General features: G+C 38.2%; 1 protein-coding gene across 1 annotated transcript in view; it reads right to left on the reverse strand.

Moving 5' to 3' along the window:
- The window catches only part of LOC143244950 (glutamate receptor ionotropic, delta-2-like), a 74,205-nt gene that overhangs the window by 16,831 nt on the left and 44,111 nt on the right, over positions 1–13,263 (reverse strand). Inside the window, exons 8-9 of the mRNA XM_076490546.1 lie at positions 6,458–6,616; positions 5,806–5,947 (exon numbers count right to left, since the gene is read on the reverse strand). Coding sequence (XP_076346661.1) covers positions 5,806–5,947; positions 6,458–6,616 — 301 coding nt within the window. The remainder of the gene's footprint in view (positions 1–5,805; positions 5,948–6,457; positions 6,617–13,263) is intronic.

Here is a 13,263-nt window from a genome sequence, read left to right on the forward strand (position 1 = left end):
GACAATGATATCTATGGGTGTGAAACGGACCTTCAATGCGCCAGTTGAAATGGTTCTCACCCGTCTTACTTTCGTTCTTGCCCTAAATAGTTGGAAGAAAAAGAATTGCAGCGTTTGAAAACGATTCGAAACATTACTTACCCGGAGGCTCAAAAGTTGCTGTCCACCACTTCATCTCAAACATATGCTGCTGCACTATGCTCCACTACTACAGTGGGAGTGCAAACAGATCTCTGTGTATCTCCAAAAGAGTCATTCTCAACCCATACGAAAAGTCTTTTGACCTCCATGGTTAAAAGCGTTGATGAATTAACTTCAACACCCATCTCTATTCCTAGCATACATTCCAGCAAACTTCAAGATCCATTTTTTTTGGTAGTAGGCACAGGCATTTCCTCAGGTACATCATCTTCCTCAGATGCAAAATGATCATTCGTTCACGTTCTCAGTCACTGGACTCGTCTTCCAATAGCAAAAACATGCCCATTCGACTCGGGACAGGATCTATGGAGGTCAACATAACTCCCTTGAATAAAGACAATAAAGAAAATAGACGTGGTCACAAACAGAAGGGTGGTCCATCCAATTCGCCTACAAATAAATAAAAATGGCCACCTTGATACTATGGAACTGTCGAGGTTTACGTTCTAATTTAGATGACATCAAAGCATTGATTGCTTCCTACCATCCTGTATGTCTTTCCTTTCAGGAAACATTTCTGAAACCTGTCGATACAGTCATCTATCGGCGGTTTTCTTTGTACAGAAATGACAGGCTGTGGGATGGACGAGTGCATGGAGTTGGTGGCACTGCTGGTTGGCCAATATGTGGTTACCCAGTCTTTGCCACTCGACACACCCTTGGAGGCCATAACCACCCGTGTTTCCTTGGGTCGTACCATCACTGTTTGTTCTCTCTACCTGTCTGCTTAAGAGACCCATGATCAATCAGCCCTTGAGGCTGTCATTGAACAGTTGCCATCTCCATTTCTAATCCTGGGGGACTTTAATAGACATAATCCCCTCTGGGAAGGAGCTGATATTGATGGGAGGGGTCGCTCTGTAGAGTATATGCTTTCTGATCACAACCTTTCTCTTTTCAATACTGGTTATTTTACTTATTTTATGCACCTAGTCAGTCCTTTACAGCTATTGATCTTTCATGTTTTTTCCCTTTCACTATTCTCCCATATTTCATGAAAGGTTGACAATAATCCACGAGGCAGTGATCATTTTTCTATAATTTTGAGAAAGACTGGCAATGGTCGATGTCACCTGACCCGCGTGCCCTGGTGGAAGCTGGATCAAGCAAACTGGCCCTCTTTCACTGCTCTCATAGAACTTGATCCTGCCGTCATCTGTAAGCCATAAATAGACGACTCTGTGGCAGCAGTAACTGACTGTATTATACAAGCAGCTGCTCAATGTATTCCTAAAACCTCGACACGTTTTTTCACGATATCCTCGTCTGTTGTGGAATCCTGCTTGCCACGTGGCACAGAAGGCTCAAAAATTGGCCTGAGATACTTTTTGTAGGTATCCCATACTCTCGAACCTCATTGCTTTCCAGTGGGCCCATGCACATGCTCGGTGGGTAAGACTTCAAAGCCAGAAGGAACTTGAATCAAGTTTACAACCAATATCTCTTCTACCACCAGTTCCAGTTCTACCACCAGTCATATGGGGCAAAATTCGAAATGTCAGTGAACAATATAATTCTGTCCCCTTCTTCGATTTTGATCTTTGATGGTCAGGAAGTAGCTGATACCCGGAACATCGCTGATGTTTTAGGTGAAAGCTTTTGCCGGGTATCTATCACTTCTGCTTCATCCTCCACCTTCTTAGCCATCAAGACTCGGGCAGATCGATCACCTCTTTCCTTTCGAGCTGATTGTATCTATGACTATAATCGTCCCTTTACACTAGTGGAACTCTGGTCCTTCATCGATCTGGCTGTACATTGGTCGGACCAGATTATATACACTATGAGATGCTGCGCCATGTACCTCCTGTTTCTCTTGTTATTATTCTGATTGTTTTAAGTGGATCTTGCAGGAGAATGTTTTTCTTTATGCCCGGCACTAGGCTATTGTCCTACCTTTCTCTAAGCTTGGAAAGGATCACAAGATTCCTTCAAACTACTATCCAGCTGCTTTGACGAACCGTCTCTGTAAGACCTTAGAGAGGATGGTTAATGCTCGTCTTGTTTGGTTACTTGAATCATAAACCTCCTGTCGCCCACCCAGTGTAGGTTCCGACGACAATGCTACACCATGTACCACCTGATTCGACTTGAAACGTCAACTAGAGAAGCCTTTTTAAAATGACAACATCTTGTATTAAAGTTCTTTTAAAGTTGTATTAAAGTAGCAGATACAGACTGCCCTCAATCGTTTACTAAAGTGGACCACAGCAAACTTGTATTTCTCTTTCTAAAACAATTTGCATGCACTTTTGCTGTCAATGGGGTATTCACCCCGATCCTTAACTCTAATTGACAACATCTTGTATCAAATTTCTTTGACCTTGAGAAGGCTTATGATACTGCATGGAGGTATGGCATTTTGCAAGACCCCCACTTATTAGAGTTATGTGGTCATTTGCCCATTTTTATTAAAGTTGTTTTTAATGGACAGGAGATTCCAAGTTTGTGCGGGTTTTACACTTTCCCGTTCTTTTCTACAGGAACTTGGAGTCCCTCAGGGCTGTGTTTTGAATGTCACACTTTTCAGTATAAAAATTAATGCCATCACTGCAACCGGGCTCTATGTTGACGACTTTCACATCTCATGTCAGTCGTTGAACATGAGGTATATTGAGCGTCAGCTACAGACTGCTCTCAATCGTTTACTGAAGTGGACTACAGCAAATTACTTTAACTTCTCTCTAAAACCATTTACATGCACTTTTGCCGCCGACAGGGTATTTATCCCGATCCTGAACTCCGTAGCAGTGAAGTTATGCTGCCTGTGGTCCCTAAGACAAAGTTCTTGGGGCTTATCTTTGACCGTAAACTGACCTTTATACCACACTTAAAGCAGCTACGGGTCAAATGCACAATAACACTGAATATCCTCCGTGCCCTCTCTTCCACTACTTAGTGAGAGGATAGATGTTCTATGCTAAAAATATATCATGCTCTTATTCGATCGAAACTAGAGTGTGGATCACTGTTCTATGGCTCTACCAGGAATTTGGCTTTGAATATGCTGGACCCTGTTCATCATGAGGGACTTCGGCTCTGCATTGGGGCTTTCTGCACTTTTCCAGTTCAGAGCTTATACACAAAGTATCATGAACCTTTTGTGCACCTCCGCCGTTTGCAACCGTCTTTACTATATGGTTCAAAACATCGTTTTTTACGAAAGCATCACATCTGGGGTTGTGTTTTCCTTTTTCGGTGGGCCATGTTTTTTCAGAACAGATGATCTACCATTGCTTCTTTTGGCCTTCGTATCCAGGTGCAGTTGGATAACATTGCTGTATCCACTGGCCAGCTCATCCCACCATGGCTTATTACAGTCACCAAATGTGACCTACATTTAAGACATCTGAGAAAATTAGACACTTTCGATTAGAAATACTGTCTGTTATTTGCTGAACATCTTTCGAACCATCCTTTCTTTCCTATTTATGCAGATGGTTCGAAATCAGGTGACTGTGTGGGCTCTACCATGGTTTGTTGTGGTACGGTGGTTGCGCGCGGAATCCCTTCTACAGCTTCTCCTTTCACTGCTGAACTTTACGCCATTTCTCTTGCCCTGGATCACATATAAGCTAAACAGTACTCAAACTGCACTATATATATTGACTCGCTTAGTTCTCTACTGGCCCTGGAATCGCTTCACGTTAGTTGATACCATGTTTTCAGCGATATTCAAAACCGACTGGCCCATTTCTCTAACATATACCTCTATCTAGCTTTTCTGGATACCTGCTCACGTTGGTATACGCGGGAACGAGCTCGCCGACATTGCAGCTAAATCTGTCTTCTCTGAGAATAGCACCGCTGTACCAGTTCCATACATGGACTACGGTCCTGTATTCAAGGTTCGGCTCCGTGCCAGGAGGCAGTCGACTTGGAGTGAGCAAAGTGAAACAAGCTTTACCAAATAAAACCCTATATTGGACTTTGGCCAACTTGGTTCCGAAAGGATCGGAAAGAGCAAGTTGTTCTATCTAGACTACGAACTGGTCACAGTTTTTTAACTCGTCGTTTTTTTTTATCTGGAACTGATGCACCCATGTGTTGTCTGTGTAACACTCAGGTCACAATAAGCCACATTTTACTGTCTTGCCGTCGTTATGACTCTCAACGACGGCATCATTTTAAACATGTTTTGTTCCAAGGTTTATCCGTAACGTCAGACAGTTTTATTGGTGATGGTGACACTGTCCACCTTAGAAATGTTTTTTAGTTCTTTAAAGGCCATTAATCTTTTTGATGCTATTTACGTTTTTTTAATTTATACATTAGACCTTTTTTAATGTGATTCCATTTGAAGAATCAAAGTACATTTAGTTCGATTTGAAATTAGAAAATGGCCATAAGGTCAAATAACTCAAAACCAGGACTGGAAAGGCTAACTTCAGGACTAACGCTGCTGTTTGAACTACCCGTGAGTCATTCTAGTGAGTTATAATTATAATTTTACTGTAAGTCTTTTAAAACTTGTGTTACTTTACTTTCTGAAAACGGCCATAATGCCAAATAACTGGAAACCAAGACGTCAGGTGCCTAATGGTGGTTTTTGATCTTACCTGTTAGTCATCCTAGGGAGTTTTGATAATTACAATTATGATACAGAATGTCCTTTACAACTTGTATTACTGTAGTTTTTCTCTTAATGGTGTAAACTAGATGTAAGAATTGGTTTTAATGTTATTTATGTTTTTAATTTAAAATTAAACTTTGACTTGTTTTACCTGAATTTCCTTTTATGAATTTTACTAATTTTAACTTTTAACCGGATGTTTGACGCAGTTAGCCTAGTTGCTTTGCGCCATAAAACACCCAACCAACCTGTCCTTCCATACGAACTGAATAACGGAGTTTACTCTCACTTGTGGAACGAACTGACAGCTGCAGCATGTTGAACGGGATACGTCACGACCCTATACTCTTTGATACGTCGTCAAACCGGCTAAAGACTGGGATTCGTCCGGCTCACATTCGGAAATATAAATAGCACTAGAGTTCAGTGGTTTAATGTAAATAATATTTTAAAATGTTTCGTTTCATCCCCAGTAACGAATAAATTTGTGTATATATATATATATATATCCTTAAATTAAAAAAGAATGTGCTTCATTTATCGGCTCAAATTAAGGAAGAACGTATTTCATTTATCACCTCAAACTGAAAAGAACGTGCTTTATTTCAATTATAAAGTACATGACAACTGTTTTTATATCTCCTTACGAAGAAGGCTCAGCATGGCCAGGTGGTTAGAGTCCTTGATTCAAAATCTGAGGGTCGCGGGTTCGAATCCCCGTTACACCAAACATGCTTTCCCTTTCAGCCGTGGGGGTGTTAAAATGTTACGGCCAATCTCACTATTCGTTGATAAAAAGGTAGCCCAAGATTTGGCGGTTGGTGGTTATGACTAGCTGCCTTCCCTCTAGTCTTAAACTGCTAAATTAGGGACGGCTAGCGCAGATAGCCCTCGTGCAGATTTGCGCGAAATTCAGAAAACAAATAAACAAACATTATTAAGAAACTAGTAAACAATATCTTGGTTACTTTTCGAATATGACGTTAAAATCAGATATAAATACTGTTCGAAATAAATCCATGGTACTTCACCTTGCATTAACAAGCTTCCATAGAGGTACCACCCTAGTTGTCCAATCTGGACTCGAGTTTTGTTGATGGTTATGGCAACTTGACTGAGACCATAGAGAAAGGTAGTGCATACAAGAACAGCTGCAGCAATTAACAGCCATATCTGCAAGAGAAACAACACTTTATTTATTGATAACAGTATTCAAGCGCGATTAAAAGTAAATACTCATTTTTCTCCATCCTTTCGATTTGAGAAAAAAATGAGATATTTTTCTGACTAAATCAGCATTCAAGATCAAAAGGCGATCGATTTGTTAAACTTGCAACTTTTCCAAACAAACAGTATTTTACAGTTCGAAATTCAATACCCACGATTTATTTCAATTATATTTATAATGTTTCAAAACTTTAATTTCGCCTGAGTTGAAGTTCCCATTGTAATAATTTTAATCAGATAATTAGGAGCTCATTTTCGTGAGGCATTGTGACAATTATTAACTAATGCAGTGTAATTTTTTAACCTGATCATTATATTTAATTTAAGAAACATAATTTTACATTGTTAGTTTAATTTTTCCGCTTATTAATTACACAAACAATTCAATTGTTTTGCACGTGGAATTTCTGAAAAGTAGGCGTATTGCAAGACTTAAGGGTATAAATTGAAACGTACTTGAACGGTAAATGGCCGTAAGATGACAAACGCTCGAGGTTTCTCTCCCGGCGAGCGAGTGAGGAACAAGACTGGGTCCAGCATGTGAGGATCAGTGTATTCGACGGCCTCTTCCCGTTCAAAAGTGCGGCTTATTTCGCTCATAGCAAAATCCGCCTCCTGAAAAGGAGCCCAAACTTATGTTAAAATACATCGTTATGTATAACGCCACAGTGCTTGATTCGTTATTTAGGTTTAAATTAAATTTACTAAACAGGCTGTGCTAAGAGGTGTTATTGGGTTTACGGCTGAAAATGCTGTTTGCTGTGAGGGCACCGGACTAGCGGCTGAGTAATTTCTATCTCTTTAGATTTTTCGCAAGTACCTTGTTTGATTGTGAATCTAAATATTTAAGTTATTCGAACTTACATATTTGTATGATTAGCATGTCGGAAGTTGGGTCTGAGGGTTTATCGGTCACATCTTACCTCCATGTAAAATAAAAATCCGTAACGAGACTGAAGAGACTGGAAGAATAATCAGCTTTTAAAGGGGTGTCTAACTGCCCTTTTAGATCTCACACCCTATGTGTCTGTCTGTAGGTGGGTTAGGGTAATCTAATGGTTATCATTCCGGACTGTGGACCAAAGGATCGAAAATCGGTCTCGTATATGGCGCTGAACTCTGCACTTTTATATGCGAGGCCCGGCATGGCCAGGTGGTTAGGGCGATCGACTCTCAATCTGAGTGTCGCAAGTTTGAATCCTCGCCACACCAAACATGCTCGCCCTTTCAACCGTAGGTGCGTTGTAACACGACGCTCAATCTCACTATTTGTCGGTAAATGAGTAGCCCCAAGAGTTGGCGTTGAGTGGCAATGACTGACTTCCGTCTTACACTGTTAAATTAGGTATGACTAGCGCGAGATAGCCCTCGTGTAGCTTTGCGCGAAATTAAAAACAAACAAACTTTTAGATGTGGTCGTACTATAAAAGTGACAGCAGGTATCGCTGTCTGGTTAAGAGACGGTGTGTAGGTCAAGGGGGTTGCTGACTATCCCTCTTCCTCCTCTGGTCAGCAGCTATAAGTTAGAGACGGTTATGTCTGAACCTTGTGGTTTCACACCTGGCTGTTTAGTAAGTACGGTTACATTCAGGGTGAAAATTCTGGTCTATTTTCTGACACTAATCAGTCCTTGTGGTAGACATATCAGTTGTCCATTGTGGCTTTGCTATATATTAAAATAAACAAATTAAAACACCGATTAACAAATCTCATACCATGACTAACGGAAAACAACAGTTTGGTGATTGATCAGTTTTCTTCAGCTCTTCTTTAAAACGTAAATTCACATAATGTTTCTTTTGACAATATTTACTGTTATTAACCAAGATGGACTAATAAGTAATACAGTCTAAAGCTGCAATTGCATTTTGCCATAATATATGTTTGTTATCGAGAACGAACACCCTCTAAGGTCCACTGTTTAAGTTGTCACACGGTCTGAATGCCTTCCATTTATTTTAACATTCTGTCTTTTGTCGTAACGCCATCATTTACAGTTGATATTGTAATGAATTCGTTCCATACTAAACTGCAACATAAATGCGCTAACGATCAGAAGTTATTGACTTTAAAGACGAATACCATGGTCTTATGAAGATGAATAGTTGTTAAATTCACCATTGGTAACATTGATAATGTACTATTACGGAATGTAGTCAAGTAACATATCTGTTAATATTTCACACTTCTAAGTCTGCATAAACATGTTGTGAAACAAAACTACTCGTCTGACAATAAAGTAATTACCCATTATTTTAATAACAGAGTTCCATGTTGGGGAACTTCACTAACTTAGTTTGTTTCTTTTTGAATTTCACGCAAAGCTACTTGAGGGCTATCTGCGTTAGCCGTCCCTAATTTAGTAGTGTAAGACTAGAGGGAAGGCAGCTAATCATCACCACCCCCCGCCAACTTTTGGGCTACTCTTTTACCAACGAATGGTGGGATTGACCGTACCATTATAACGCCCCACGGCTGAAAGGACGAGCATGTTTGACGCGACGGGGATGCGAACCCGCGACCCTGAGATTACGAGTCGCACGCCTGGCCATGCCGGGCCAGCACTAACTTACTCATCGCCTCTATGAATGTAAGGATCAGTTTTCATGGTGTATTAAGCGTTTAAACAAGCGTGAAGAACAGTTAAAAGTCGATGAAAACAATAAACAGTTGCCCAAAATTACCAGTCAACAATCGTTTAATTCTACTAACTTCTGTTTTCAGTTTCACTAAAATATGATTAATTGGTGCCGTTATATAGTATATTTAACCTATTCCCTGAACCGACATTTAAATTTTTAGGTTTAACATTTCACTGAAGAGTTTGATATCATTTCACGAATTAAATAACAAATCATTAAAATTTCGAAATTATTTAATTCCTAAAATATTATAGTCCATTACCATGTGCTCGTACCAATAAACGTTCAAAGTATGCACCTGTGTAACATCAACATAAAAATTGCCTGAAATGGTAGCCAGATGTTGGAAGTTATTTGTAAATGAGAACTAAGTAAATCAGTATCTTTTCAAAGTGCTGCAAAATAATTGTCCTCCGCAAAGTTCTGCTGGCAAAACTAGTTGTACATGTGCGACAGACAGAAACCGCGGCAGGTGTTCAGTTTAGAGGAAGGGGGGGGGGGTCTACAATCATCCTGTTCCTGTAGGGTGTTCGAGAATATTTTCATTCTCTTTTGCCCTACTCGTGTAGTTCAGTTTAAACTTGTCGTTGAAGACTTGAGCTGTTTCGTTACTGTGCGTTGTGGATGACGGAAAGATAACAGTCGGTGTCAAGAAACGGTACCAAACATCTAGGCGTGTGCGAGTATATGTATAAATGTGTATACGTATATAAATACACACACACACACACATTCTTTTCTGCACACAAAAAGAGAATAAATGTCACCAAATATTTTTGATATTGGTGAAAGTTAAAGGACAGTAAATATAAGCATGAATCTAAATATAGGCTTGAATGACCCTGTTTAAGGGTGGCGGGAATCTATAAATCCTACATTTTGATGTTGGAGAAAACGAGAGTTCCCCGAGAAAACCACTTTCACAGGACAGTTATCGAATAATCTGTCTTGTACCCTACCCTCACGCATACATCAATAATACTTATCCGCGTTGTTATGATAGTTTAGAATTGAGCAAATGTTTTTGTAATTAGACTCAAATGAATAATTTATTTTACACCATGTTGGAAAAAAATTGTTTTTTTTTGCAAAATTATGCTGTAACGTCACGCATGGGTAACAAAGCCCTTGACAACTGCGATTTGTTGACCAAGGCTATATTTAAAATGTTTCATATCACGTGATGAACTCTTGGCTTGTTACGGCAAAGAATTCATGATAGGGGTAGAATATTAAACCTTGTTTGCTTCCTTTGGATGGACGCACTTAGGTTTAACAGAAATTTCGAATATGGCTGTGTCTATAAAGACATAAGGTTGAACAGAGAGACATATTTATACCTAACGACAAGTAGTTAAGTAATCTATCACTTATTTCTATACACATGGATACTGAATAGACGTATAGTTTGTTTCTCAGTACATGGATATTAGCAGGAATGGCTGAGTGTATTGCGGTTAAATAACTATTTCTAAATATATATGAGTAAAAACTATTTATTTATTAACGATGACCTTCAAATTAAATAGTCATTTACTGGCAGAAATAATATGTATCGACTGTTTCACAATACTATTTATATTAAATATATTGACAAATACAGGTTAAATACTTATAGTAATGAATCCCATAAAGTTTTTTGGATTTTTTTTAGTTTCGCGCAAAACTACACAAAGGCTATCTGCGCTCGCCGTTCCTAATTTATCAATGTAAGACCAGAGGGAAGGCAGCTAGTTATCATCACTTATCGCCAACTCTTAGGCTACGCTTTTACTAACGAATAGTGGGATTGATTGTAACATTATAACGTATAGAAAGGTCAAAGGGCGAACATGTTTGGTGGGACTGGGATTCGAACCCGCGACCCCCAAATTACAAGGCGAGCGCCTTAATTACCCAGCCATGCCGGGCTGTTCATATGGTAATACATTAGGGTTGAGTACATTACATTAAAGCGATTTTGAATATATAAAACAGCAAGCTTTGTGACGACCACAACCTATATAAAGTCGTAACTACATTTTGACATTGTTTTGCGTTTTCGTAAACTGTGTAATGCCACAAAGAATTTATAATTTTTGGGAAAGGTGTGTAGCAGACTTGTCCGACACAACATACTCTTGCACTCGGATCATACGGATGTGCTCAGATAGAAGAGTTAATATTTCCAAGATGGGAATATGTCTTGTACTTAACGACATTCGAAAATAAAAGAATATGAATAAACTTGACGCACTAAACCCATCCAAAAACAAAACTGTAACAAGTCCTGAAGCCATGGCAAGTACAGTGCGTCATTTTGTAACAAATTAATATCTGTGAACAAGAAGGTCCGTGGCAAAAGGAAATGGTACACAATGTAATGAAGAGGGATCTCCGCTTGGAAACGTTCATAAGTCGCATGTACACAACTTGCTTCTAGACATGTCTGGTCACATACCTCAAGTACGTGGTACACGAAACAGATATTCATGTGCTATTTTATACGATGATATATTGGCTAAATTGTTCTGGATGCAATATCTATGGACCTTTGTAGGATCAAATTATTGAAATGGGCATTGGAAAAACCTTCATACTCATACAGCAGTAAGTAAGCAGGTAGCGGTAATGTGCTTTAGACATGACAGGCTTTCTCTGGAGAACTCTGATGAAACTAACGTCTCAGTTTTGTCGTCAAACGGCTTAGTCGTCAGATAAAGCATGGTTGTATATGGCAAGTAGACTATGATAAGATGGTGAGGATTCAAACTCGTTTTAACATATCATACTCGACCTCTGTTTAACCTAAAACAGGCAAAACAGAAGATAAATATTGGTATCAATAATCCACAAGCGGTGAAAATTTAGGGATAATATATATACATATATTAATATTTTCTCATTTAAAACTTTGAAGATTAAATAGCAATATAACTTAACTCTAGAATCGTACAAGTAAGTTCAATATAGTCGAACTTCTGATATGTTAGTTAAATAGTGCTAAACACACATAAATAACCGCTTTACAAAAATAAAATTAATTGTTATAAATTCTATCGATTATATGAAAATTTAATGGTGATAATCTTTGTCAAAGACGTAACATAAATAATAATATATTTAACTGCATAAACTATAAAATTGAAGGAAAACATCTATTGACAAAAATATAAATGTTAAAAATACGTTTTATTTACAGTAATAAGTAAAAAAAGGTTTATCATGAAATTTTACTGGTAATGTCATAATTGTGTTTAATGTAGCTTATTGAATGGTTTTATCCCAGATTTTAAGATCTTTGTTCTGTAACTTGTATGTTGAAGAATGCCAAAGGCTTAAACATAATGCTAGTTCAATTAAGTGTTAGTTTGTTTGATGGTATGTTCTATTCGAGCGTAGGAGTAAATAAATATTTAATCCATATCCTCTAGTCATTTATCCTTCCAGCCAATGATGTTACATTACGTAGTCTAACTCCGGTGGATCCTTTATTAGCTCAAGATGAATGTGATAAAGGATGGTACCACGTGTTACTATTTCCTTAGCTTATATTTAAATATGTAGAAACTTTTGTTTTTCTTTCGGCTACGTTTGAACACAGAAGGTTACTCAAGTAAATATATCTATCCAGCATTACCCAAGCTCTGTCTGGGACCTAATTCATTAATTGGCCATTAACTGCATTCTTCTGCCAGAAAAATAGTTTGTGATGTTCCAAGATAAACAGCTGGCTGTCTCTTCTGTTGGTATATAATGACCGGATGGGATGATTCTCCACCCTTTCACGTGAATGGCAGTGGAACGAAGGTCGCGTGCGCAAAGAGTGTGGCGTGTGCAATCCGGCTTTGTGGTTAATGATATTATTTTTGTGTTGAATGTCAGGTTCTTCTCTTTTCGAAACTAAAATTAGGTTATTCGGTTATTTATCAAGCTGATTATCTAAATTTGCTGATTTTCTTTTATTTTAAAATAATGGCTCTTTATTTTAACATTTTCACCTCATATTCTTTCAGCTTACGGTGGGGGTCACACTGGCCTGGTTAGAGAAATCTATTCAAGGAGTTTACACACTTTTCATTTAAACACATCCATGGCAAACATTTCCTCTTGTTTTGTGACTGTGCTCATTCATTGATTATTTTGTAAATAAATATTGCCATGTTCTATATCCTGTACGTTATATCGATATTTGTTGACAAACTCGGTCAGAGTTCAAAGAGAGACAGTCCCGTATCCTTGGACGCGATATTCTTCGAGTCTTCAATAAATTGGCTCTAACAGATTGTTCTATGAGAAATTTGTACGCCCGAAAATACTACAGGAACTAGAAAACCAGTAAGCCAACCAGATGACAATAAAGTACACTTCGATAACTGGTACGAATAGTTAAACAAAGAATCTGGTCACTTCAGCTTGGAGATTAAACAGACGTATAGCTAAATGTGGAAACACCCTGTTTAAATTATTATATTTTCTATTTCTAAACATACGTTAATTAAAGAAACATTAATAATTAAATACAACAACGACAGATATATAAATAAATATAGTAATTGGCTATGGAAAACAAAAGTATTTTACCTCTTCCATTTTTCAACAACTGTCAAATAAGACAAAATGAAAGTATATCAATAAGGT

This window comes from Tachypleus tridentatus, chromosome 2, assembly GCF_004210375.1.
Source record: "Tachypleus tridentatus isolate NWPU-2018 chromosome 2, ASM421037v1, whole genome shotgun sequence".
NCBI classification, from domain to species: Eukaryota; Metazoa; Arthropoda; class Merostomata; order Xiphosura; family Limulidae; genus Tachypleus; species Tachypleus tridentatus.